Below are 25530 nucleotides of genomic sequence, written 5' to 3'. Positions count from 1 at the left end.
CTCCCCGGCTGCCCCCCCCCTGCACGCGATGCGCGACCATCGCGACGAAGGCCGCCGCTAGCGGCATCGCCCGCCTCCCGGACGGTCGGCTTCCTCCGGGAAGCCCGCCTGGATTGAAGGAGACCACGTACAACCCAGAGGTGTGTTCGTCGGACATCCCCGGGGTATACGAAATAAACGAGGAACCTAATGGTTTAGAAACAAGTCCGAGGCAGCACTGGCTGGTGAGATCTGGAGTTTCTTTCTGGCTCCGCCACCGACTAGCCCCCTAGACCTCGGGGGCGAAGGAGTTGACGGTGTCGGGCCTCAGTTTCTGTTTTATAGTAAGGTATTGATGCTCTGCTCCGCCCCATCCCTGGCCCCCATTCCACTCCCTTCCGGAGTGCTGAAAGAATTAAAATAGGTGAGTGTGAAAAGCTTCGGAAAGAGAGAAACTACTATGCAAATGTGAGAAGTAGATTGACACCGCCTTTGTTTAAAAAGGAGGTTTTCAAGAATGACTTTTCCAATTCCCTGAACTTTTTAGGATGAAAAAGTCTTGTGTGTGTTTTCACCGTTTTCTTTGGAAGTTACGCCAGAATGTATACTCTACTTCCCAGCTTCCTAAAACAGCCGTTACCAAAAACAATATAATCCTCAGGACAGGGAAGGGTAAATTCAGACTTGGAACTTGAGTCCTCTGTGTTTCGCCAAAACGGAGCGCCGACCTCCGGAGCTACCAGGAAGGCCCTTTGTTCTTGCACGGAGCACACCCCAGGTTTCTATGCACTTATAGTTTTCGTGTCTGCTTTTTTCAGTTCCCTTGTCTTTCTTGCAGTCAGGATTCCTGCCTCAGTGTAGTCAGTGAAGCTGCTTGTTCACAGGCTGGAAAATGCAATTGTTTAAAGCGAGGGCTTATGTGCTGGTTCCATCCTATACTGACCGTGGCCTTGGGCGACTTTACTCCTTTCGGAGTCTCTGGATTGTGTGGTAAAGCACTTAACACAGTGCTTGGTATAGGGCAGGCACTCCACAAATGTTAGCTAGTGGGGCCTTCTGGGTCCACAATATTCACATTGTTAACTGTGTGAAAATATATCAACAGAATCCAATCTCCAATCAAGTTCTTCTAGAACAAAGTTCTCAAGTTTATGACAGCTGTTTTTTCTTACTCCAAAGCTTTTGTTGTTGTCCCCCCCCCCCCGCCCACTTTCCTAGATGTGTCCTACCCTCTGAATAAGGTCTTCGCCTTTTGGCCTGTTTTAATGATTAATTAGCAAATGTGAGATTGTAAATTATAGTGGAGAAATGGTACAGGGGAAAGAGGGGGGAAACCCCTGTGAAGGGGAAGCAGTCAGGGACAGTGGTGGCCTGTGCTGAGCAGGAAGGAAGGGCAGGATTTGGGTAGATTTAAGAAAAGTGAGCATCAGCTTTAGAATAGTGACAAGCCAGGCTGATGGGAGAAGAGGACCTGGATTGCTAGTTGGATGAGAAGTGAAGTGAAACTTAAGTTGAGGGCTTCGAATGCTATCATGAAAATGTTTTTGATTGGACAGTAGTACCTACCTACCTACCAGATGCTTTGTGTCAGGGAGAGCACGCTGGACTCCAAGGTAGAAGATTGGAGTAATTGATCGGTCGCCCTGGGCTTCCTGTATACCAGCTTGTGATCCTGGCCAAGTAATCTCCCCCAGCCGTAAAGTGAGAATGCGTTTGCTGCTGATGACACTGTGGAAATTGAATTGCATAAGCACCCTCTCTGAGAAAGGAAACAAATCAGAACTGTGAATCTCCCATACAAAATTAAAGAAAAGAATTTGAATGAAGAAAATCACTTGGACCTAAGATATTTTTGTTTATTCAGGTTTATTCAAGACTATGCTGTAAAATGCCTTGGTCTGTGTTATTTTGAATTTGGAAGCTTTTGAACTAAACAAAGAGTTGTGGTTAGATGGTTTATCGAGATGAAAGGGAAGTCTCAAGTAAGAGTAAACAGCCAAACTCTCTGCCTTTTTTTTCTAACAGCTAAGTTCTTTGGTCAATCAAGTGTAAATGCTTGTCAAGTCACCAGTGCAAAATCACCACATTGCTAAATCCACTGGTTTGTTATCTCCTGTGGCCTACCAACAGCATATGACACAGCTGGTCACTACCTCCTCCAAGAAATGCTTTCTTCACCTGGCCTCCAGATCACCGTATCCCTTGGTTTTCCTCCTACCTCATCAGCTGCTCCTTCTGAATCCTTTGCTGGTTCCCTCCTACTTCCCTATCTCCCAGGGCTCAGACCTCCCAGACCTCTCCATTGTAACAGGAGGTACTGCACAGGATCTGAGCCCAACTGCTAGACGTTACTGCCTCACCTTAGCCATTGCGTCCTGTGGAACATCTTGCATCCCCCCAAGGTCATATTGGCTGTACCTCCTTGAGGGTCCACTGAACCCTATCCATGCTCCATGCTGAGCAGCGGTTGCACTGTCTTGCTCATCTTGTTTGCCTTCCACAGTAAACTCTGAGCTGCTCAGCACAGTATTGTTCTAGGATGTACGTAGTCTTCCAGCAGCCTAATGGGTCTCCTTGATCCAACTTTTATTGCTGAGTAGTATTCCATGGTAGGGATGTACCACACTTTAACCAGTCACCCATTGAAAGACACAAGGGTTGTTTCCTGTCTGGGGCTTTTACAAACACTGCTATTACAAACACTGCTGTGGACATTTGTGTACGAGTTTGTAAATTCCCATGTGTGCTCTTGCTGGGTCATATGGTGAGTGTATGTTTAATTTTAGAAGAAGCTGCTGAACTATTTTCCGGAGTGGCTGGACCATTGAAAATTCCCACAAACAGTGTATGAGAGATCCAGTTTCTCTGCATTCTCCTAAACACTTAGTATTGTCAAAATTTTTAATTTTAGACATTCTAATAGGTGGGCAGTGGCATCTCATCATGGTTTTAATTTGCATTTCCATAATGGCTGTGTTGAACATCTTATGTGCTTATTTGTCATCCTTATACCCTCTTTGCTAAAGAACCCTCTGTTCAAGACTTTTGCCCATTTTCTATTTTTGTTTGTTTGGTTTTGTTTTTTTCGGCTGCGCCAGGTCTTAGTTGCAGCACTCGGGATCTTCGTTGTGGCATGCGGGATCTTTCAGTTGGAGCATGCGAACTCTTAGTTGCAGCATGTGGGATCTAGTTCCCTGACCAGGGATGGAACCCCGGGCCCACTGCATTGGGAGCACGGAGTCTTAGCCTCTGGACCACCAGGGAAGTCCGTAATTGAGTTGTTTTCTAACGCTTGAATTTAGAGAGTTCTTTATTCTGGATACAAGTCCATTGTTGGATATGTGATTTGCAGGTATTTTCTCGCAGTCCGTGGCTGGGTGGTCTTTCACAGAGTAAAAGTTTTTAATTTTGATGAAGTACAATTTATCAATTTTTTTTAAACCATATATTACTTTTCACATATTTATTTATTTATTTTTGGCTGCATTGGGTCTTCGTTGCTGTGCATGGGCTTTCTCCAGTTGTGGCGAACGGGGGCCACTCTTCGCTGCAGTGTGCGGGCCTCTCATTGCAGTGGCCTCCCATGCTGTGGAGCACGGGCTTCAGGCACGCCGGGCCCCAGTAGTTGTGGCACGTGGGCTCAGCAGCTGTGGCTCACAGGCTCTAGAGCGCAGGCTCAGCAGCCGTGGCACACGGGCTCAGCTGCTCCACGGCATGTGGGATCCTCCCGGACCAGGGCTCGAACCCATGTCCCCTGCACTAGCAGGTGGACTCCCAACCACTGTGCCACCAGGGAAGTCCTCAATTTTTTTCTTTAATGGATCATGCCTTTGGAGTTGTATCTAAGAACTCTTTACCTGACCCTATGTCATGAAGACTTTTTTCCTATATTTCTTCTAAAAGTTTTATAATTTTCCATTTTATGTTTAGATCTACCATCCATTTTGTGTTAATTTTTTGCATAGGGCTGAGGTTCAGTTCTTTGCCTATTTATTCAGTTGTTTTAGCACCACTTGCTGAAAAGACTCATTCTTTCCCCATTCAGCTGCTTTTGCACCTTTGCCAAAAATCAGCTGGCTGGCTTTTCCGCGCCAGCCAGACAGGGGTCCATACGGCGTTGTTCTGGACTCCCATCGTAACTTAAAGGGAAACTTTCACAATTTCCAGAGCCTTTGATGTCCTGCAAATGAAGGAGGAGGATGTCCTCAAATTCCTTGCAGCAGGAACCCACTTAGGTGGCACCAACCTTGGCTTCCAAGTGGAACAGTACACCTGCAAAAGGAAAAGTGATGACATCCACATAATAAATCTGAAGAGAACCTGGGAGAAGCTTCTGTTGGCAGCTCATGCCACTGTTGCCATTGAAAACCCAGCTGATGTCAGTGTCATATCCTCCAGGAATACTGGCCAGCGAGCTGGGCTGAAGTTTGCTGCTGCCACTGGATCCACTCCTATTGCTGGCCGCTTCACTCCTGGAACCTTCACTAACCAGATCCAGGCAGCCTTCCGGGAGCCAAGACTTCCGGTGGTTACTGATCCCAGGGCTGACCACCTGCCTCTCCCAGAGGCCTCTTACGTTAACCTGTCTACCATTGCTCTGTGTAACGCAGACTCTCCTCTGCGATAATGTGGACATTGCCATCCCATGCAACAACAAGGGAGCTCACTCCTTCCCAGTGGGTCTGATGTGGTGGATGCTTGCCGGGGAAGTTCTGCGCGTGCGTGGCACCATCTCCCGTGAACACCCATGGGAGGTCATGCCTGATCTCTACTTCTACAGAGATCCTGGAGAGATTGAAAAGGATGAGCAGGCAGCAGCTGAGAAGGCTGTGACCAAGGAGGAATTTCAGGGTGAATGGATTGCTCCAGCTCCTGAGTTCACTGCTACCAGTCCAGGTGGTGGACTGGTCCGAAGGTGTGCAGGTGTCCCCGTGCCTCTTCAACAGTTCCCCACTGGAGGCTGGAGTGCTCAACCTGCCACTGAACACTGGTCTGCAGCTCCCACTGCTCAGGCCGCTGAGTGGGTGGGAACAAGCACTGAGTGGTCTTAAGCAGTTCTTCCACAAGCTCTTAAAATGGAAATAGGTTGATGGAAAATAAACAGTTTCTTAAAAAAAAAAAAAAATCAGCTGGCTGTACTTGTGTGAATCTATTTCTAGGTTCTCTATTCCATTTTATTGATTTTTGTGTCTGTCCCTTGGCAGATATCACACTGTCTTGATACTGTGTTTACACAGTAAGTCTTAAAATCAGGTGGTGTGATTCCAACTTTTTGTTTTTCAGAATTGCTTTAACTTCTCTTGCCTTGCCATATAAATTTTACAATAAACTTATTTACATCTACAAAACTTCTTGCTGGGATTTTCATAGGAATTGCATTAAATTTGGAGAGAATTGACATCTATACTATGTTGAATATTCCAATACGTGGACACAGTATATCTCTCCATTAATTTAGATCTTTGATTAGCATTTTGTAGTTTTAAGCAGAGTTTGTACATGTTTTGTTACATTTATACTTAAATATTTTTCGCTCCCCCTCCTTTCCTCCTCCCCCTTCCCCTCTCTCTCTGGAGTGATTGTAAATGATTTTAAAATTTGGTTTCCAGCTGTTTATTGCCAGTACATAGAAATACAATTGATTTTTTTAACTTTTTTTTTTTTTTTGGCTGCCTTGGGTCTTCGTTGCTGCGCACGGGCTTCCTCTAGTTGCAGTGCGCGGGGGCTCCTCTTCGTTGTGGTGTGCGGGCTTCTCAATGGTGTCTTCTGTTGCGGAGCACGGGCTCTAGGCACACAAGCTTCAGTAGTTGTGGCTCGCAGGCTCTAGAGCACAGGCTCAATAGTTGTGGCGCACAGCCTTAGTTGCTCCGTGGCATGTGGGATCTTTCTGGACCAGGGCTCGAACCCATGTCCCTTGCATTGGCAGGCGGATTCTTAACCACTGCGCCACCAGGGAAGCCCTACAAGTGATTTTTGTATGTTAATCTTGTATCCTGCAAACTTGCTAATAAGCTAATTTATTAATTATATGTTTTTTTTAGATTCCTTGGGACTTTTTATGTATACACAATCATGTCATCTGCAAATAGAGACAGTTTTTTTTCTTCCTTTACAATCTTTTCTTTGCCTTATTGCACTGGCTGGGACTTCCAACAATGAGAGTGGTGAGAGACGACATCCTTTCCTTGTTCTTGATTTTAAGAGAAAGGTGTCCAGTCTTACACCATTAAGTATGATGGGAAGCTGTAGTTTTTTTGTAGATGCTCTTTACCAGGTTGAGGAAGTTCCTTCCATTCTCTTTTTGCTAAGAGCTCTTATCATAAGTGGGCACTAAATTATGTTAAGTGGTTTTTCTGTATCAATTGACATGATCGTATGTGTTTTTTTCTTTAACTTGTTAATATGGTAGATAATACTGTTTGGTTTTCTTACACTGAACCAGTCCTGCATCTTTGGAATCAACTTTACTTGGTTGTGGTATATCATTCTCTATATACTGCTGGATTCAGTTTGCTAACATTTTGTTGAAGATTTTTTGTGTTGTTCATGAGAGGTATCCATCTGTGATTTTTCTTCTTTTGTATTATCTTTGTCTGGTTTTGGCCTCATAAAATTAATTAGGAAATGTACCTTCCTCTTCTGTTTTCTGGAAGAGATTGTGTAGAATTTGTGTTACTTCCTTTTTTTGTGTGCGTGGTAGAATTCACCAGTAAAACCATGTGGGCCTAGATATTTCTTGTTCTAAATTTTTTTTAACTATGAATTTAATTACCTTAATAGTTACAGAGTTATTCAGATGATCTATTTCATCTTGGGTTAGTTTGGTAGTTTGTTTTCTAGGAGCTGGTCCATTTTATCTAAGCTGTGAAATTTATGTGTGTAGAGTTGTTTGTGTTGTTCTCCAAGTATAATTCAATGTTTATGGGATCTTTAGTGCTATCCCCTCTTTCATTTCTGATAATCATAATTTGAGTCTTCTTTTTCTTGTTCTCTCTTTTTTGTCAGTCTTGCTAGAGGTCAATTTTATTGACTTTTTCAAAGAACCAGCTTCTGGTTTGAATTTCTTTATTGTTTTTCTGTGTTCAGTTTCATTTATATTTGCTCTTCATTATTTCCTCCCATCTTCTCCCTTTGGCCTTACTTTTTCTAGTTCCTTGAGGTGGAAGCTTAGGTTATGCTTCCATTCTTTTAAAAATACTGTTCAGTGTTTCCAGAATACTCCTTGCTTCCCTGAAGAATTCCTGTTTGTCCATCAAAACTCTGTTCAGATGTCACTTCTGAGATGGAGTAAGGTTGTAGCCAGCATTTCCTCTTCAACCCCAAATAACCCCCCAAACTTGTAAGAATCTGAAGCTAAAAGAACCACAGGATTTAAGTGGTGCTGGGAGAGAAGTTCTCAGGAGCCTGGCCTCTTTCCAACCTCCAGTCAAATGGGGTCAGACTCTACCCCAGGCAACTAGAGAGAGGTCTGGGGTGGGGGTGGGGGGGCGGTGTGCATAAAAATGCCAGCTCAGGGACGTCCCTGGTGGTCCAGTGGTTAAGACTCCTCGCTCCCAATGCAGGGCACCCGGGTTCCATCCCCGGTCAGGGAACTAGATCCCACATGCTGCAACTAAAAGCCCGCATGCCACAACTAAGACCCAGCACGGCCAAATAAATAAATTTTTTTTAATTAAAAAAAAAGCTGACGTGTAGGCTTACAGTTTGTAAGGTTATATTGAGTTTTGCAACTCAGTAGCAAGACAGGAATTCTCATCCCCATTTGAGTGATGAGGGAACTGAGGTCCTCACTGCAGGTCTAACTCATTTTCAAATGGAACTCTACAGAAGCTAAACCAATCTGGGCAGAAAACCCCTTCCCACTGGTCTTGGGGAGCCACCAACCCCCAGGTGTTGCCCTGCACTTTTCCGCCAGGAGGCGCACGTCCGTACTCCTAGGTGTTGGGCAGTGACCGAAGAGCTGGCGGCGGGTGGGGGTGGTGGAGGGGTGCGAGTGGGTCAGGGGGGCCCAGGGGAGCTGTGAAGGCTGGACCTGCGGTTCATAGCTCGCGTCCCCAGGGGCTGGCCTGGGAGGTCAGCCCTGCCAGAGGCAGGGAAGGAGGACGGGTCCCCGTGAACTGCAGAGGAGTCCCGGAGAGCTGTCCTCCGCCAAGGGCCGGGCCTCGCCACTCGTTACCCGCCCTCAGTCTTTGGGCAACAGGAACCTTGGGCGGGAGGTCAGTTCTGCCAACTCTGCCACACCTCCTCTGACCCGAGGAACTGCGATGGACGTGAGAGGGCAGACTTGACTTCAGACCCCTTCGCGATCACGTTCTATGGAACTCGCTGCCCTCCCTGCTATCTTTGGAAGACCCTTACCCCCAAATCCTCCACGCCCCTACAATAGCCTCCTCTCCTCCCCTCTCCCCTTCGGGACACCTCCGCGAACCGGGGACTCGGATTGGCCCAGGAAAGCTGACCTCCCCTTCCCAGACCCTCCCCAGCTCCGACTTGGTACACGCCTCCTGCCTCTGCGCCCCGCCTGGGAGGCGTACACGTGGTAGATCCCATCACCCCCGGAAGCCTCGCGTTACTCAAAGACATCGCGCGGTTTTGCGAGCTCTCAGGGAAGGGGCGGGAGAACGGAGGCCAGGAAGGCGATTCGTGGATTCCGCGGGCTTGGCTGCAGGGGCCGAGCGCGCGTGCGCACTCGGCACCCTTTTCAGGAGCCAGGAGCCAGGAGCCGGCTGGGTTCTCGCGCTCGAGCGTTCCGGCGGTGTTCACCTTTCCTTCTTGGGGCCTGGGGGTCGCGAGAAGCGCCCTATATTCCGGCCGGTCGGCGCAACGCTTGAGTGCCCTGGCAGGGGAGCGGGCCGCGGCGCGTGGAGAGCACTGTGGACCGGAGAGAGTAGGCGCGGAAGAGCTGGGGAAAGGGGGCGGTGGAGGGGCCTGGAGGTTGGGGGCGATGTGATGAATGAGTAGGAACTGGGGGTGGGGGAGATGCGGGAGCTTGAGGTGAGTGGAAGGGAATAGAGGCGTCGAGTGCGCCTTCTCCCGGCTTCACCCTTTGGGCAGGAAACGGGGTGGGAAAGGAAGCGTTGGTCGCTCGTCACCCCTGGCTGATCTCGTCTCTTCCTCGTGCCAGGGCACACAGCATGGCCGAAAACCGAGAGCCCCGCGGAGCCGTCGAGGCTGAGCTGGACCCGGTGGAGTACACCCTGCGGAAGCGGCTCCCCCACCGCCTGCCCCGGAGGCCCAATGACATTTATGTCAACATGAAGACTGACTTCAAGGCCCAGCTGGCCCGCTGCCAGAAACTGCTGGATGGAGGGGCTCGGGGTCAGAACGCATGCAGTGAGATCTACATCCACGGCTTGGGCCTGGCCATCAACCGCGCCATCAACATTGCCCTACAGCTGCAGGCTGGCAGCTTCGGGTCCTTGCAGGTGGCTGCCAATACCTCCACCGTGGAGCTTGTCGATGAACTGGAACCAGAGATTGATACGCGAGAGCCGCTGACCCGGATCCGCAACAACTCGGCCATCCACATCCGTGTCTTCAGGGTCACACCCAAGTGATCGAGATGAGGCTGCCCCACCTTATCCACCCACCCCCGTACAGCTAGGCTCAGATGTGGCTCTTCTCGTACTGAGTACTGTCCTGGACCTTCTTCCAGAGCCATGTAGGAAAAAGCCTGTCCCCTCGCAGCCCAGAGGACTCTGAATTGAGAGGGCAAATACTGTCTTTTGTTGACCCAAGCAGTGGGGCCTCCTGAACCTTTGTGGTCTGTAACCATTGTCGTATACAATAAAAAGTATCAAGTTGTGTTGGTGCCCTGCCACCACGCTGCACTGCCTCTCCCCTGTGTAAATTCTGGAAAGGAGAGTAGGAAAGAACTTTACAAGGATTTAGGTACAGTAGGGGCACCCCAGTGTTTCCTGCCGTCACAGAAAGCATAAATTGTACTACGGACACTGCAACCTAAAACAAACTTTAGTACAGTGCAGAAGCCTGACAATTCCAATGTTTGCTTTAAAATATTTCATCCTCGCAGAAGAAGGCAGGGCAGATAAAGTATATACTCTCACCTGCTGGAGTGCAGCTGGGGTGTAGTTGTATGCTAGGAAAGCATCAGGTTCTCTGCTGGCGGTTCCCAGGCCCAGGAAGGGTGAGGGTTTAAGGGTGAAGAGGGCAAACAAAGATGGGGGCCTCCTTTGTGTCAGCCTGGGGTAGGGACTGAGACACTGCTTCATTTGATTCCTGGTCCTGTGGGGCCCAAATTGTTCTAAACAGCTATGGTCCAGAGCCCTTCAGACCCTTGTGGCTGGGCTGTTCTAAGCAGGAAAGGATTGCCTTCCCTTTGAATTCCTGGGCACACAGGTCATAAGTACTTTTTTGTTGGGATATTTGTAGGAGGATCTGATTTTTCATGTTTATCAAACAAGTCACCTAAAGCAGTTTTTATCAGAGTGGGTGGTGACCCATATGTGGGTCTTGAAATCAATTTACTGGGTCAAAGCCTTTTAAAAAGCAAGTAAAAAAAAAGTACAACTTCAATGATAATATTTTGTTGACACTTTCAGTTATAGATGTGTATATAGACACATACGTGCTGGTTATGACATCAGTTTTACTGTTGGGCGAGGTCACAGGAGTTTGAAAGCCTTTGATCTAAACGTTAGTAACAGAATTTGGAAGGCAGTTTGGTTTGGGGTTCTGAAAATTAGCCTCCTCGTTTAACAAAACCTCTCCCTCTGGCTTGAGTATTCCTGTTGACGAGGGATTCATGCTGCGGAAGTGACTGCCAGCCACTCAGGAAAGTGAACTCCTTACAGAAGGACTAGCTTCATTCTAACAACTAAATACATGCTGAGTGCCTGCTGTAAGCCGAGGCCTGGGCTGGGCCCTGGGGATACAAAGATGGGTATGAAATGGCCCCTGCCTTCAAGGAGCTCACCACTTAGTTGGGAAGGTGGATATACCAATTTTTTGTGAAATGAGTAAGATGTGTTACGTAAGAAGAATAGCCACGATACAGAAGTGTGGAGAAGGAACTGGCTAACTTCCTGGTGAGGTCTCAGGTGGTTCCACCTTTTGATCTGGGTTCTGAAGGATGAAAAGTAGCTTGCCGGGCAGAAGAGAGGGGAGAGGGCATATCAGACAGAGGGATCAGTGTGCACAGAGGGGATTCATGAACAAGCAGGATGTGTTCTGGGACTGGAGGGTCACTCGGGCAGCTAGAAAGTAGCTGCGCGGGCTTTCTCTAGTTGCGGCGAGTGGGGGCTACTCTTCGTTGCAGCGCGCGGGCTTCTCATTGCTGTGGCTTCTCTTGTTGCGGAGCATGGGCTCTGGGTGCACGGGCTTCAGTAGTTGTGGCTCGTGGGCTCAGTCGTTGTGGGTTGCTGGCTTTAGAGCACAGGCTCAGTAGTTGTGGTGCACGGGCTCTGCGGCATGTGGGATCTTCCCGTACCAGGGCTCGAACCCGTGTCCCCTGCATTGGCAGCCGGATTCTTAACCACTGCGCCGCCAGCGAAGTCCCTCCCTATCAGCCTTGACTGCAAGACTCCCTTGTCCAGGAGCCCCCAGTAACGGAGTGGGGAGCCGGCAGGGAGCTGGAGGGAACTATGTGTGTCCCTGCACGTATGTGCTCCGCTCTCTGCTCCTGGCCTGGGCCCAGCAGAGGTGGTGGCAGCAGCCCTTTTGCATTTGGTTTGTTTTGGCAGCTACGTCTCCCAGCTTATTTGTTTGTTGTTTCTACTCCGAGTTCTCTCACTGCTTGCCAGTGGGGCTTCCCTCAGTGGCAGGTCTGCGGAAACAGCCCCTAGTCATTGCCACCGAAGGAAGAAGGGGTGTGAGGGCAGGTAGGGGGCGTGGGGAAAGCTCCCGCATCTGTTGGCGTCCATGCGTGGTGGACCGGGCAGGGAGCTCTGCATTCCTTCTGCAGGGAGGCCAGTGCCGGCCTCTGCTTCCCTCCCTCTTTGGTTCTCTGAAGTGTCTTCCATCACAGCTTGGGAGGTGATGGGGGTAGAAGGCGTGTCCAGGTGCAGTTTCCCTCCCTTTTGCTCAACCACTATGGAGCCCACAGAGAGTGCGAAATGACCTCCTACTTCAAAAACAGATCCCCAGAGGCCAGATTGGAAATGCTCGTCTTGGAGGTGAGTGTAGACCTTTTCTCGTCATCCGTAGTATTATTGAGCGTCCACTGGTTGTATGGAATCTGTGTTAGGCGCCAGGTCTGCCTGGAGAGGTATAAACTCCTGGTTCTCTAAAAACTAATAGGAAAAAGGACAGATTTAAAAAGACAAATCATTTACGTGGTGCTTGGAGTTGGCCTAGCATTAGTAAGGGCTCAAAAAATAGTAAGGGCTACTATTGTTAGCTTGAGCCATTTTGCTAAGGAATGGTTTGAGCCTCTTCATGGGGATGGGGAGAGGGGAAGGAAGGTGATTTGTGTGTGTTTGGTTTACAAGGCTGGGTTATTAGTCCTGTCGGCTTTTACTTTGTGGCACGCGTGGCAGGGAAGAAGGGAGGCCCTCAGAGCACGTGAACTGGTTTGGATGGGCGGATGATCCTTCTAGGTGAGTTCCCAGTGCTTGGTCAGGAGTTCGGGGAACAAACCCTGGAGCCTATAGGGAAGTTGGACTAGAGGCATGTGTCAAATGTAGTTCCTTAGGGAAGAGATATCCCGCTACACAGATTTGGGGGTGAGGCAAATGTTATCCCACCAAGAGAGAAGTCTGTGAAAATGACCACTTATGACTCCATCTTCCTAATGACATTATGGGTGCTTTTTAATTGACGTGTTTTGGTTTAGCCATATTTTTTAGTTGGTCAATGATCCTGTATTGTTTTTGTAACAGGAAAACGTTATTTTTTTTTTTTACAAAGCCTGTTCCTTTGGTCTGTTCCCTAGGTGGGGTGATCAGGGGAGTTCCTTATCAAACTGCTGAGACGACTTCAAGGAGAAGCAGCGATTCCATTGTGCCATCCAGTAACTAATAAATATCTGACAGATGAATGGCTGGACGTATGCATGCACAGGAGGACAGCTTGTTATTGGCTACCCTATAACAAGTCTCTGCTCCCTTAGAAACACCAAATATCTTTCACTGGAAGTGTGCAAGCAGAGGGTGGAAGTTCACCTTCATGGGATGTCCTAGGTCCCTTCCAGCTCAGAGTCTATGAATCTTGTTTGCTGCAAGAAAAATATACTTTCCTGAAAGTACTAAAATTACTTGCTGGTTGATGAAATAAGACACGAACAGAAGGTCTTGCCTATATACAGATCGGAGGATGCCTCTGTCAAGCAATAGGTTCTCGTAACTCATTGGTTATCAGTGAACCATGAACAATTTGGGAAAATATTTGCTAAACTTGGAGGTTTAAGAGTATGTCTAAGGCTTCTATAAACTACCTTGAGTAGATCTTGGCCTATGTTCCTCCAAGTAGGAAGAGCCTAAAGAGTTCACGCAGGGCTTCCCTGGTGGCGCAGTGGTTAAGAACCCGCCTGCCAATGCAGGGGACTTGGGTTTGAGACCTGGTCCGGGAAGATCCCACATGCCGCGGAGCAGCTAAGCCCGTGTGCCACAACTACTGAGCCTGCGCTCTAGAGCCCGCAAGCCACAACTACTGACCCCGCGTGCCACAGCTACTGAAGCCCGCGTGCTTGGAGCCCATACTCCTCAACAAGAGAAGCCACCGCAACGAGAAGCCCGCACGCAGCAACGAAGAGTAGCCCCCACTCGCCGCAACCAGAGAAAAGCCCGCGTGCAGCAACGAAGACCCAACGCAGCCAAAAATTAAATAAATAAAATTAAAAAAAATAGAGTTCATGCAAAATCCTTAAGCCCCATGTTAACAAAATGAAACTTTTGTGTTCACGACTGCACCCCTGCAAAGATCTTACATGGGAGAAAGACATTACTCTCGTTGATATTGCCAGTAGTGTTTTAAGTTAGGATTTTCTAGTTTTATTTTTGCATGGACAGGAAAGCTACTCTGACCAACTTAGCAGCTCTGTCTTCTGATAAAGGATGGGTGCCATGGGAAGGAGCTTGGGAATATCCAGCCATACTTGTGAGCAAGAGATCCTAAGATGGGGTTGACACTTCATAGAAACCTAATCTGGGGAAGTGTTTCTGGATCCCAAGGTGGAGGTCTTGGTGCTGTGGGCGCCCTCCTTCAAGGACTCAAGCACTGGAGGAGAGGCAAGAGACAAGTAACCAAGGAAGCTGGCCTGGTAATGCTTCAGGCCTCATGCAGTCCAACGTCCTTGGGACTTCTCCGGGCCTCCCTTGGGAGGAGACCCATGTTAATGGGACAAGAAACCCCTGTTTGGCCCCAGGCTTTGAATAAACTAAGTGTGAGACTTGTCTTGATATCTGTGTCTTCACCCCCGCCACCCCCCAGCTCCCACAGTGATGCCATTTCACTCAGTTTTGTTCAGTGGCAAGTTTCTGCAAAGAGCAGTGGATGTGTACACCCGGCGGTACCTCCATCCACACCCCACTATCCCCCTGACCTTTACCAGTGAGTTGTTTGGTAAAGGTACAACACCGGAGATAAGGTGTCGTGAACCCACGCCCAGCTCCCCAGAGGGAACAGTGGAGGACGCCGGAGGAGGGCTGACGAACATGCTGCAGATTTGGTCTCCAGGCCTCCAAAGCCAGGTAGCAGCCACAGCAAAGCGGAGGGCGCCGTGCTAATGGCTAGCATTTATTGATTACCCCGTGCCGGGCATTACATAATCCCACGACGGCCCTGGCAAGCGATTACTAGAGTTTTTTACCATCCCCAGGCTCAGACGTAACGCCACTTGTCCACGTCAGGCGCTAGTGGCACAGCTCAGGCCTCCAATCTGGGCTCCCCTGTTTGCCAGACGAGCCCCATTAGCCTGCTGAAGCCACAGAGCTGCTCGCTGAGAACAGAAACCCGGATGTCTGGTTCTACTGGCTACTCTGTGGCCAAGTAAGCAGAACTTCCCTCAGTTTCTCCAAAGTGACCTTCGCACAGGACTTCCTTTTGCTGTCTGGCAGGAATCCCTTCTCCAAGTCCTCACTCCCTTCCCAGTTCCCCAAGCGCCAGGAAGCCCTCCCCCACCGCACCCTCCAAGGTCCCGGCCACCTCACTTCCCAGCACAGAAGGTCTTTTGGGCTGCTGGCTGAACTCCCGAGCCCAGCTGAGAAGCCACTGCTTGGAAAGGAGGAGGGAGGAGAAGTCCAGAGGCCCCCCTCGTCCCCTACACGACTCCAGGCAGCTGGGACTTCGTGCTGCCTGGGGGTCTGCGACAGCTCAGGGGGCTGTAAATTTGCTTCTTGGATTTTCAGTCTGAATTGGCTGCCAGGAAGACTCCATGGAACAGAGCCTGCCTCCACCCCCGCCATCCTCTGGTTCAGACCCCGCCTCGGGGGGCTGCCTGCTCAGGAAGTAGATGGAGGCCTCTGAGGCCCCCACGAACCCAGAGCTAGGTTGTCCAGGCATGGCTCCAGCAAGCATTCAGAGGATGAGGAGCTCACTTCCTCCCTCTAGGTCTCCCATTCTCTGGCTGGGGTGTCTGGAGTGGAGGGACCGCACAATGCAAACCACACTTGAGGGAAGCCCATAAACAGGCAACATGCTGGGTGCCCAGTGCCACCCAGGTGAACAAGACCTGCCTACACTGTCCTTTGCTCTCTCCTCCGGTTATCAGAGCACCTGTGCTGCATGACTCCAGGGAGTACCATTCTCATCAGGGTCGATATGAATGGCGCCCCCTGGAGTTGTGCAGTGCTCAGCCGTGACAGCTGTATATGGTGGCCCGGCCAGGAGAGGCCTAAGACGTGGACATAAAGGATGGCAGCCCAGAGCAGGGAGACAGCTTCCTGCCGGGATATCAGGGAAGGCTTCATAGAGGAGGTAATGCTTGGGTTTGGGCTTTTGAGAGCCGTAGTGGGAGGGGGAGGGTGATCCAGGTGGAAGGCACATAGTGAGCGAAGGGCAGGAAGCAGCAAACCATCTAACTGAGCTCACGTGATGCAGGCGAGTGGGAGTGAGCAAAGTGGGAGAACAGGCTGGAAAGGTAGGTGGATGGCAGAGCACAGAGGGTCTTAGTTCAGAGGCAACCGGGAGCCGCTGCAGGCTCCTGCTCTGGGGAATGCCACGAACGAGCTATTCAGTGGGAAAGTTGCTCTAGTGGCAGGGCTGGGGATAACTGGAGGGGATGGTGCGGAGACCCTCCGCGGTGGTCCTGGCACTGGTCCAGCCCCGTGCCAGAGAAATACAAACAGGCAGATGGAGGGGCACTGGCAGGGGGGTGGTGGGCATCGGAGGGAGAGCCCTGGGTAGCTTCCTGCTCCTCAGGGGCCCCTGCTGTCAAGGCTGGATGCATGGACCCTACTGGGCAGTATCCACAAGCACCTGGGTTGAAGTTGGCTCCTAAACCAGCCTCTGCCCTCTTGGTAGGATTACTACAGCTTAGGGATTGGGTGCAGGGTGAGCTGAGATCCTCTACTCTGCCCTCTCTTCCAGGCTGCATCGCAGTTCTCTCTCCCAAAGCCCCAGCAGATGAGCCAGCATCACCCCTGTCCAGCAGGCCCCAGCAGCTAGGGGCTGGGTGCTCAGGGCCCATCTCCCTTTCTCGAAGGCAGGGGCCTGGGGACCTCTGACAAACCGGTGTGAGGGCAGAAGCAGGTCCCACAGCCCGAACGGCTCCTCCTCTCCTCCGGCTGTGTCTACTCCCCCCCACCCCCGATCTGTCCCCGGCCCCTCTCCATGGTCAGGTCAGGGCAGTGACGCAGGAGTCAGGGGACCCAGAGAGCAGAGGCTGGGGGGTGTGTTGTGGGTCGGGACAGAACGCATGTGCGGACGTGTGTGGACGTGAGTGTGCGTGTGCTTGTCCCACAGCTGGGATCTTGTCCCAGAGCTGGGCTCTGAGGGCCAAGTGGGGCTGGGAGGCTGCCTGGGTGCTGAGGAGGAAACGGGGACCAGAGGACGTAGTGAGGTGTGCAGAGCCACAGCAGCCGCACACCAGGTTCGGGGAGGACCCGGGGAGCAGGCTCGCAGTGAGCGGAGGGCAGGGGAGCGACTCGGGCCCTCGTTAGTTCCCACAAGCCTCTGCCTCCCCACCCCTCGCATTCATCTTTCTGAACCCCTCTTTGATCAGGCTCCTCCCCCCACCCCTTATCTCCCTCCCTCACCTCTGTCACCTCTCAGCAGGCATCCCTGCCTGCTTCATCGAAAATTGCCACCTCCTCCAACACTCCTGGGCCTTTTTAGTTCTTTTAGCCATTGGAGCTCCTCTATCTTTTATTCATTCTCTGTGTTTATCATCCATCTCTCCACTAGAATGTCAGCTCCACCGGGGCAGGCATTCTTGTCTGTTTCATTCACTGCTCTATCCCCAGGTCTCTGGCCAAGAGTAGGTACTCTTATATGTATATTTCTTGAATGAATGAATGAATGAATACTTCCCATCTTTCCAAACAAACTCCAAATTCTTCAGAGGGGCATTCAAGGCCCTTCACAACCTGACCTCTCCCTAACCGCCACCCTAGTCTGATCTCCACCTCTCCCTCCCCCACCCCACCTTTCGCCCCAACACACCTGACCCACCAAGCACTTGGCTGGACCGGCCTCTGCACCCACCTCACATCTTTTCCCATTGAAATCTTACCCACCCTTCAAGGCTGAGCTTGTTGTCACCTCCTGCATCAAATCTTCCTTGATTTCCCAGCTAGAGGTGAGCTCCCCCTCTTCCAAACTCTCACAGCTCGGATCTGCACACTCCAGTCCTCGTGCACAGTTCCGTGTCCCCACCTTATCTCTATTGTAAACTACAAACTCCAGGAGGCAGGACTTAGGGCTCAAAACACCTTTTTGTCCTGAAAAGTTCTTAGTCAATTGTCTTGCACAAAGAAGGCACTGAACGCATGAATAAAGTATCTCTAATATCATGGGACTGGGGAGGGAGTGAATGAACGTATAAATAACCGCCGGTATTTGTAGGACTTCCCTGTCTATTATGAAAGCTGCATGAGCTGGCACTGGTGCTTTCATGAGGCCCATTTGACAGGTGAGAGCACTGAGGCTCAGGGACTCAGGCCACTTTCCAAGGTTTGAGAAGCCAGCTAGCCTTGGACTCCTGCCCCCCCCGCCCCCCCGGGAGCTCCCCCGCTGCCTCAGGGCCTCCTAGAAGCCACAAAGGCTTAGCTGCAAATCCCAAGGGCCATCACTCTGGGGGTTCACTCTATTTCAGAGTTCCTAAGAATTTTACCATGCAGGCTAACCTAAAAGTTCAATTTCTGGGTTTTCAGGGTCCTCAAAAGTGAGGAGTGGGGGAGAAGACCCCCTCAGATTTCTTGCTTTGTGCGGCCCCGTTAAATTTCTCAACAAGAACACTGGTTTCTAGAACAAGAACTAGGATCGTGAGAAGGAGGCCGCTGACTTGCCCCGCAGGCACCTTCCGGGCTTCCAGCCCTAGCTTCCTCGCAAGAACCCAGACAGCCCCAGCTCTGAGTCCCCGCCCAAGACCGGGACGCCCCCTTCCCTGGGGGGACGTCGGGGTCCCCAGCCTTTCCCAGAATGGCACTGCTCTCGCAGCGCAGCCTTCTGCCCGTCCCGCTGCGCGCACCCAGCCGCCCCTCCCGGGACCCTGGGGTCCGACGACGGGGCGGCAGCTCGGCTCCCGCCCCGGCGAGCCCCCGACCCAGGCGTCCTGCCCCCGGCTCTGACCCCTCCGGCCCCCCCCTCCCGCGACCCCTCACGCACACAGCCCCCCCCAACCCCCCACACGCACGCACACAGCTGATAACAGCCCCGACCCCCGGCCGCCGCCGCAGTTCCTCGGGCCAACAGTCCCCGGGCCAACCCCGGCCGGCCGCCTCGCCGCGCCGTCCTCCGGACCCTGGCCCCGGGCCCTGCGCGCTCTGCCCCGACCCCGGCTCGGCGCCCCGGACGGCGGCCCCCTCCTTCGGGCGGCGGGGTGGCTCTGCCCCGCCGAGCTTCCCGGGATGCGGGCCCCCGGCGCGGGCACCCGCCGAGCCCCAGGTCGCTGAGGGGCCGGGCGAGGCGCGGAGATGGGGGTGCGCGGTGAGTACTCCCGGCCGCGGGAGCGCCCGCCCGCCCGGCCCCTGTTTGAGGAGGAATTTACCACTGGGGCTGTTGGCCCCGGGGTGGCCGGGTTCAAGGACCTGCGACTTGCCAAGGACCCCGGAAGGGCAAGGGGGGTGGGGCAGCCTTCACCTGCCGGCCGGGCTGGGGGAGTCCCCGGGAAAGTCGGAATCTGAGCTGGAGACGCGATGGAGGACTGGGGGTCCAGGGAGAAGAGGGGCGGCTACGTGGGTGCCGAGGGAGCTGATACCTGGGTCTGGGAGCAACAACTCGGATCTGCGAGAGGGGAAGCCTCTGTCACACCGGGATTGAAGTTTGGCCGGGAGAAGTGGATGCCGGTAGCTGGGGGGTGGGGTGTGCACGCGGCTGCGGGATTGAATGAAGGCAAAGGAGGCAGAGCCTGAGCGCTCGCAAGGTTCGGGTCGGGAGGACTCGCGGGGCCAGAGCAGCGGGATGGGTGAACGTGCAGGTCCAAACCACCCCTTCTCCTGCAAGTCCCGGCCTCACACTCAGCCCAGCTCTCTCTCCTAGAATGTCTTCTGCTGCTTCTGCTGTCCTTGCTGCTGCTTCCTCTGGGCCTCCCAGTCCTGGGCGCCCCCCCACACCTCATCTGTGACAGCCGAGTCCTGGAGAGGTACATCCTGGAGGCCAGGGAGGCCGAAAATGCCACGGTGAGGCCCCCTCCCCAGGACCTTCCACAGAACTCACCCTCAGGGGTCCAGGGTCTCCCCCAAGATCCAGGAACCTGGACCCCCCCCCGGCACTTGGTTCAGGGGTGGAAGCGGGGAGCCAGAGCCCCCAGTAAAAGTAATAAGAGTGGGAGTCCCCAGTGCACACCTGGAAGCTAGGTAAGGGGCGAAGCCAGCAGGAGCCCCTGGGGCCCCTGACTCCAGGCTTGTGCATTTCAGCTGGGCTGTGCTGAGGGCTGCAGCTTCAGTGAGAACATCACTGTCCCGGACACCAAGGTTAACTTCTATGCCTGGAAGAGGATGGCGGTGAGTTCACTTTTTCCTTCCTCTTGGGGAGTCTCATTTTGGGAACCTCCTAGGGCAGGAAGGAGAATGATAGAGAGAAGAAACAGAGCAGCAAAGATGAGGGCTGAATGGAATATGTTCATTCATTTATTCATTTGTTCATTCATTCATTCATTCAACAAAACTGTTTGCTTGGGGCTGCCGAGAGGGAGGAGGGCGGGGCTGGCTTGGGCCAGCTAACTCCAAGTCTCCACTCCCTTTAGGTCCAGCAGCAGGCTGTGGAAGTCTGGCAGGGCCTGGCCCTGCTCTCAGAAGCCATCCTGCAGGGCCAGGCCCTGTTGGCCAACTTGTCCCAGCCATCCGAGGCCCTGCAGCTGCACGTGGACAAAGCTGTTAGCGGCCTGCGCAGCCTCACCTCCCTGCTTCGGGCACTGGGAGCCCAGGTACGTGTAGGACCTTCCCTCGCACTTGTGTTTGCCTTTTCTGTGAAATGGGAGAATGGCCCCGCCAAGGAATCCCTGCTGCAATTCTGTCCCAAGTTCCCTCTCCTGCCGGGGTCCCCACTGGTAACCTCCTGTTCTCTCCTTGGCAGAAGGGAGCCGTCCCCCTTCCAAACGCAGCCTCCTCTGCAGCCCCGCTCCGAACGTTCACTGTTGATACTCTGTGCAAACTTTTCCGAATCTACTCCAATTTCCTGCGGGGAAAGCTGACGCTGTACACAGGGGAGGCCTGCAGGAGAGGGGACAGGTGACCCGGTGCTCCCACCCCGGGCACGTCCACCACCTCGCTCACCACCACTGCCTGTGCCACGCCTTCTGCACCTCCACTCCCAACCCCTGTCGATGGGCCATCAGCTCAGCGCCAGACTGTCCCACGGACACTCCAGGGCCAGCGGTGATATCTCAGGGGCTAGAGGAACTGTTCAGAGCTCAACTCAGATCTAAGGATGTCACAGGGTCAGCCTGAGTCTCCAAAGCAGGAGGAATTCAGAGAGTTCAACTTAAACTTGGGGACAGCGCCATGCTGGGGAGACACTGATATTCATCTCAGTGCCTTGCAGAACCGCGATGCTGCGTGATGCTGGGACAAGCTGGAGGGCAAATAATTCCTTTTGCACCTAGCAAGCAGGGACAGGACGGACTGGAGAATTTAGGGGGCAAGCCATGAATTCTCCGGGTCTCATGGGGACTCCGTGACAGCAGAGCCCGCTGGATAAGGAGGGTGGTGGGAGCCGTGAAGATGGGATGGGGGCTGGCTCCTGGCTCTCACTGGGTCCAAGTCTGGTGTATTTTTCAATCTCACTGGCAAGAACTGAAACCACAACCTGGCTCTTGGCTTTTCTGTTTTCCCGGGAGACCCCTACTTCCCTGGCTCTGCCCCCATCCTGGCAGCAGGCTGCAGGTCCGAGAAACCAGAGGTGGAGGGGGCCGGGCCCTACGTGCTGCCTCGCATGGCCCGTCTGACCTGTTGACCCCACTGGGCCTGAGGCCACAAGCTCTGCCCGCGCTGGTCAATAACGTGGCTCCATTCAAGGCTAGTCCTCAGTAGGCATCTGGCCCAGGAGAAGTCTTTTTTTTTTTTGGGGGGCTGAATCGCACGGCTTGTGGGATCTTAGTTCCCCAACCAGGGATGGAACCTGGGCCCCGGCAGTGAGAGCACGGAATCCTAACCACTGGACCGCCAGGGAAGTCCCCAGGCTGATGTCTTTAGTGAGCCTCGGCTGCCGGCAAGGACAGAGGAGCCAGCAGGAGGGGCCCCTTTGGGGGCTGGCGGCAGCTGCCCGTGCTCCCTGCTGGACCCTCTTCTCTGTGGCCGCTTCTTCTAATGCCACAAGCCCAGCACCAGCCTTTGCCATCTCAGCACACAAGCCCCCTCTAAATCCAGTGGAACTTTCCTTGCCTGGGGATGGTTACCATGAATGCTCTACCCTGAAACTTGCCAAAGGGGCAGTAGTAGAGTGGGGTACAGTGGGAACCAACTTCCCAGACAACCATCTTGTTGATCAATCGCTCTGCCCAGAGCTACTGCAGGTAGTTCACTTATATGACCTCATTTTACGCCTCACACAGCCCTGGGAGAATGGCCCTGCAGTCATTCCCATGGTACAGATGAAGAAGTAAAGTACCTTGCCCGAGGCCAAGATGACAGGATCCCCCATCCTCCCAGCACTCAGCCCCTTCCCTCTTCTTCTTATTTCTGCCACGTGAGCCCTTCCAGCTCCCCCGGGATGGGGGACATGGGACAAACTCACTCCAACTCCACACTTGATCCCTACTTGCTTCTTTCTTTTTTTTTTTTTTTGGCCACACCGCATGCGGGACCTTAGTCCCCCAACCAGGGATCTAACCCGTGTCCTCTGCAGTGGAAGCACAGAGTCTTAACCACTGGACGGCCAGGGAATTCCTACTTCTAATTTTACCCTTTCCCCTGACAATCAATTTCAAATTCCTTCCCAGAAATAATGTTTCAGCTGCAAAGTAACGCCCGAGAGAGACCTGTGTAGATAGCAAAAGCTGTCACAGAACTGTGCGGGAACCCCCGATCCTGGCCATTATCGTACATGGATGGGGGGATCGGTCTTTCACTTATATCACAAAACGGAGAAGTCAGCCTGCACCCCGGCAAACATGCACAAAGCAGGGAATGTTTTGCAATCTGCGGCAGGAAGAATATGGGCAGGTTGGGGCGTTGGAGGGTATTTGCCAACTATATGTGTGTGAGAGGGTAGGGGTGAACTTGTGGTGGGAGGAATCAGCCAAGGGCAGGACCCAAAGAGAAGTTTCACTCTGGCCAACCCTGCTTCTGGGCTACAGTGCCCTCTTCAGGCCCTCTTGGGAAATGCTAGAGTAATCTACAAGCTATAGAACCCTGAGGACTCTGACCTTGTGCATTTCGATAAAAATTCGTGTTATGATTTCCACACATGCCATCCGGTTCTTGCTCCAACGCTGTGAATCAGGAAAGAAGGAATCTCTCTTTCTCGCTGGCAAAACTGAAGCTAAGAGACTTGTCCTGAAGCCCAGGGAATCCAGCTAGTAAGTTACAGCTGGGACCTGAACTTGAGATTTAGGACTCATAACCCCAAAGTCCTGTCCACCTTTCAGCCTGATGTGCTGCCTAATCATCCCCTGGATCTTTTTTCCTCCTGACCTTATTCCTCGACTTCGTTTCAGACTTCTTACTGCTTTCAATTAAAGAAAAAAAAAAGGAGTTAACAGAACCTGAAGTATATGACCTGGGTCAGGTGTGATGGGCGAGTAGGTTAAGAACGTAATTTTAAAACATACTTTAGTAAAGCAATTATACTGCAATAAAGATGTTAAACAAAAAAATTAAATCACTTTTTCGACTACAGGACTTCTCACAGACTTTAGTGTGCTAGCGGGCTTGATAAATCTCTAAGGAAGGCATAGGGTTTCCTATTTCATGAACTTTTAGACAGGAGTCCTTTTCTTTTTCGTGGAACATCTTACAGGACAGATGGAACAGTTTTAGAAACTCTGATTTAGTAAATAAAAGAAATATATTAAAAAAAATACTTTATTCCACATTTACGGAGTGCCTACCGTGTTCCAGCCTTTGCACTAAATGCTAGGAAACTTGGAAAGACGGTCTGTGCCACTCACAGCCCAGTGTCCTCCTAGAGCGGGCAGTCCTGGTGGCAAAAAGACAGGTGCTCATGAATGTAGGCGTAGACAGAGCCAGCTTGGCATGTGACTGGGTCCTGGGGGGTGCGGCGCTGAGAAGCCTGGATGGGAAGAACCTGGTGACACCCACAGTCTCTGCGAAGAGACACAGATATGCAAGGAGGGCGTTGCCAGATTTCCCAGGTTCTTCAAGTGCGGACCAGGGGTGTAAAGTTTCTTCTGCACCACTGTTACGATGATTAACAACATATTAATCTCTGGCACTTAGACGATCTGCTCTGATTCTCACCATCACTCCATGAAAAAAGGAGGACAGTAGGGCATCATCCTCTTTTGTCAGACAGGTAAAGTAAAACTAAGTTCCTCCAGGTAAGTGACCAAGCCAGCTCTTCCGACTTCCGGGTGGGACAGGAGCCAGCTCAGCCCGGTTCTGAGTCAGCGGGTTACATAACTGTTTCATGGAGACGCATTCTGTTTGTAGAGTGCTTTGCGATTTCCAAGGTGCTTTCCCGGGCAGTCTCACATTTGCTCTCCTAACCCCATGAGGAAGGCAGAGACAGGAGAGGATCCCCATTTTGCAGAGGAGGAAACCGAGATCTGGAGAGATTATGAATGGGTCTGGCCCAGGTCGTAAGACACTGAGAGGACGTGTCAGGACCAGGAGCCAGGCTCTTGGACTCTGGGTCCCTCTTCTACTAGAAGCAAGGATCATGGGGAGAAGAGAAAGCAGAGGGAGTGGACAGAGGGGAGGAAACAGCTTCAGTCAGGGAGGCATGAGTCCCATCCATTTCTCGCTACCAGCTCTTTCCCGCTCCATCCCCTGCCCCTGGTGCCCACTTCCTCCCTGGAAAGGCAGAAAGTGCCTATCACCCTCCCCACCACCAAATCTCCCAGCACTGGGGCCCACCTCATCTGCCTCCTGCAGCGCCAGCTCCCACCTCGACTGCAGCCTCTTGGCTCTGGGTACCACTGGCCCAAACGGTCTTCCTGGGCCTGAGCATCAGGCTGACCAATGCATCTGCCTGACCCCAGCCTCCAGGCCACCTGGGATTCTCCTGGAACTACTCAGTCTACTGGTCTCCCACAGTAGGTGATTGTCGCTAGAGCTGAGTTAGCTAAATGAGGCCTCTCAGACACTGGAATCCAGGCTGAATGTTAGCTGCATTATTTCCAGCTGGTCAAGGCTCATTCCTCTTAAAATTCCATCATAAAACTGTGACATTATAAAAGATTATTGGCAACAGAAAAACAGATAGCAGGATGGTTTCCCAGCCTACGTGAGTCATGCCCAAATGTCTATAAACTCCCTCCTCGATTCTAAAAAATGAGTTATTAAAAAAATTATACCACACACACACAATTTCTGGTTTTTAAAAAACCTTAGCTGTGCTGGTCTCTCCATCTTACAGATGAGGAAACTGAAGCCCAGAGCAGATAAGCAAAGTGTCCAAGGACACACAGGGAAGCCTGGACTGGCTGCAGCTTCCTGGAGTGATTCCCAGGTTCTTCCACATCCCAGGGTCCCTCACACCTATTCCTGTCAGTCTTGTCAGGTGACAAAGCCTCTGGGGCCTTGCCCATTCTGGACTCCCCAAAAGGCAGAGCCCGTGGTTCCCTCCCACACCACATTCCTTCCTGTCCTGCCCGAGCACCAACCCCCCACCACCAGACAGGCTGGAAGCTGTGACCGTCCAGCTCTGCGGCGCCAGAGGGAGGTCAGCGAGAGCAGCCCTCAGAGGACTTATTGCCTAACCTGGAGGGGCTGGGGATCAATTGGCTTCTGCTGCTTTTCCCTGGGTTAACCCTTTCCTGGCTTTGTCCCTTTGTTGAATGCTCTCCTAACCTGCTCTGGAGGAAGGGGAGAT

At 52.1% G+C, this 25530-nt stretch overlaps 2 protein-coding genes and 1 pseudogene across 4 annotated transcripts; all 3 read left to right on the top strand.

Moving 5' to 3' along the window:
- The first annotated feature begins 40 nt into the window (after positions 1–40).
- Positions 41–9792, top strand: POP7 (POP7 homolog, ribonuclease P/MRP subunit). Of its 2 annotated transcripts, none has more exons than XM_079946553.1 (2): positions 41–140; positions 9104–9792. In XM_079946553.1, the coding sequence occupies exon 2, from the start codon at positions 9114–9116 to the stop codon at positions 9534–9536; it is 423 nt and encodes a 140-aa protein (XP_079802679.1). In that variant the 5' UTR covers positions 41–140; positions 9104–9113; the 3' UTR covers positions 9537–9792. The 2 variants fall into 2 exon arrangements, with proteins under 2 accessions (XP_079802679.1, XP_079802678.1); XM_079946552.1 differs by lacking the exon at positions 41–140 and adding an exon at positions 8049–8866.
- On the top strand, positions 157–5066 carry LOC307199047 (small ribosomal subunit protein uS2-like; annotated as a pseudogene). Its single transcript has one exon. The product of its transcript is annotated as a small ribosomal subunit protein uS2-like (transcript).
- Positions 9793–18913: 9121 nt separating the features above from the next.
- On the top strand, positions 18914–20769 carry EPO (erythropoietin; the record flags this gene model as incomplete). Its single annotated transcript, XM_079943912.1, has 5 exons — positions 18914–19023; positions 19576–19715; positions 19953–20039; positions 20282–20461; positions 20611–20769. Exons 1-5 carry the CDS (start codon positions 19011–19013, stop codon positions 20767–20769), a joined length of 579 nt encoding a protein of 192 aa, XP_079800038.1. The 5' UTR covers positions 18914–19010.
- Between the last annotated feature and the right edge of the window lie 4761 nt (positions 20770–25530).

This window comes from Stenella coeruleoalba (assembly GCF_951394435.1).
Source record: "Stenella coeruleoalba genome assembly, chromosome: 15".
Lineage (NCBI taxonomy): Eukaryota > Metazoa > Chordata > Mammalia > Artiodactyla > Delphinidae > Stenella > Stenella coeruleoalba.
Note: the sequence above shows the minus strand (reverse complement) of the source record. Positions and strands in the feature narration are given on the sequence as shown.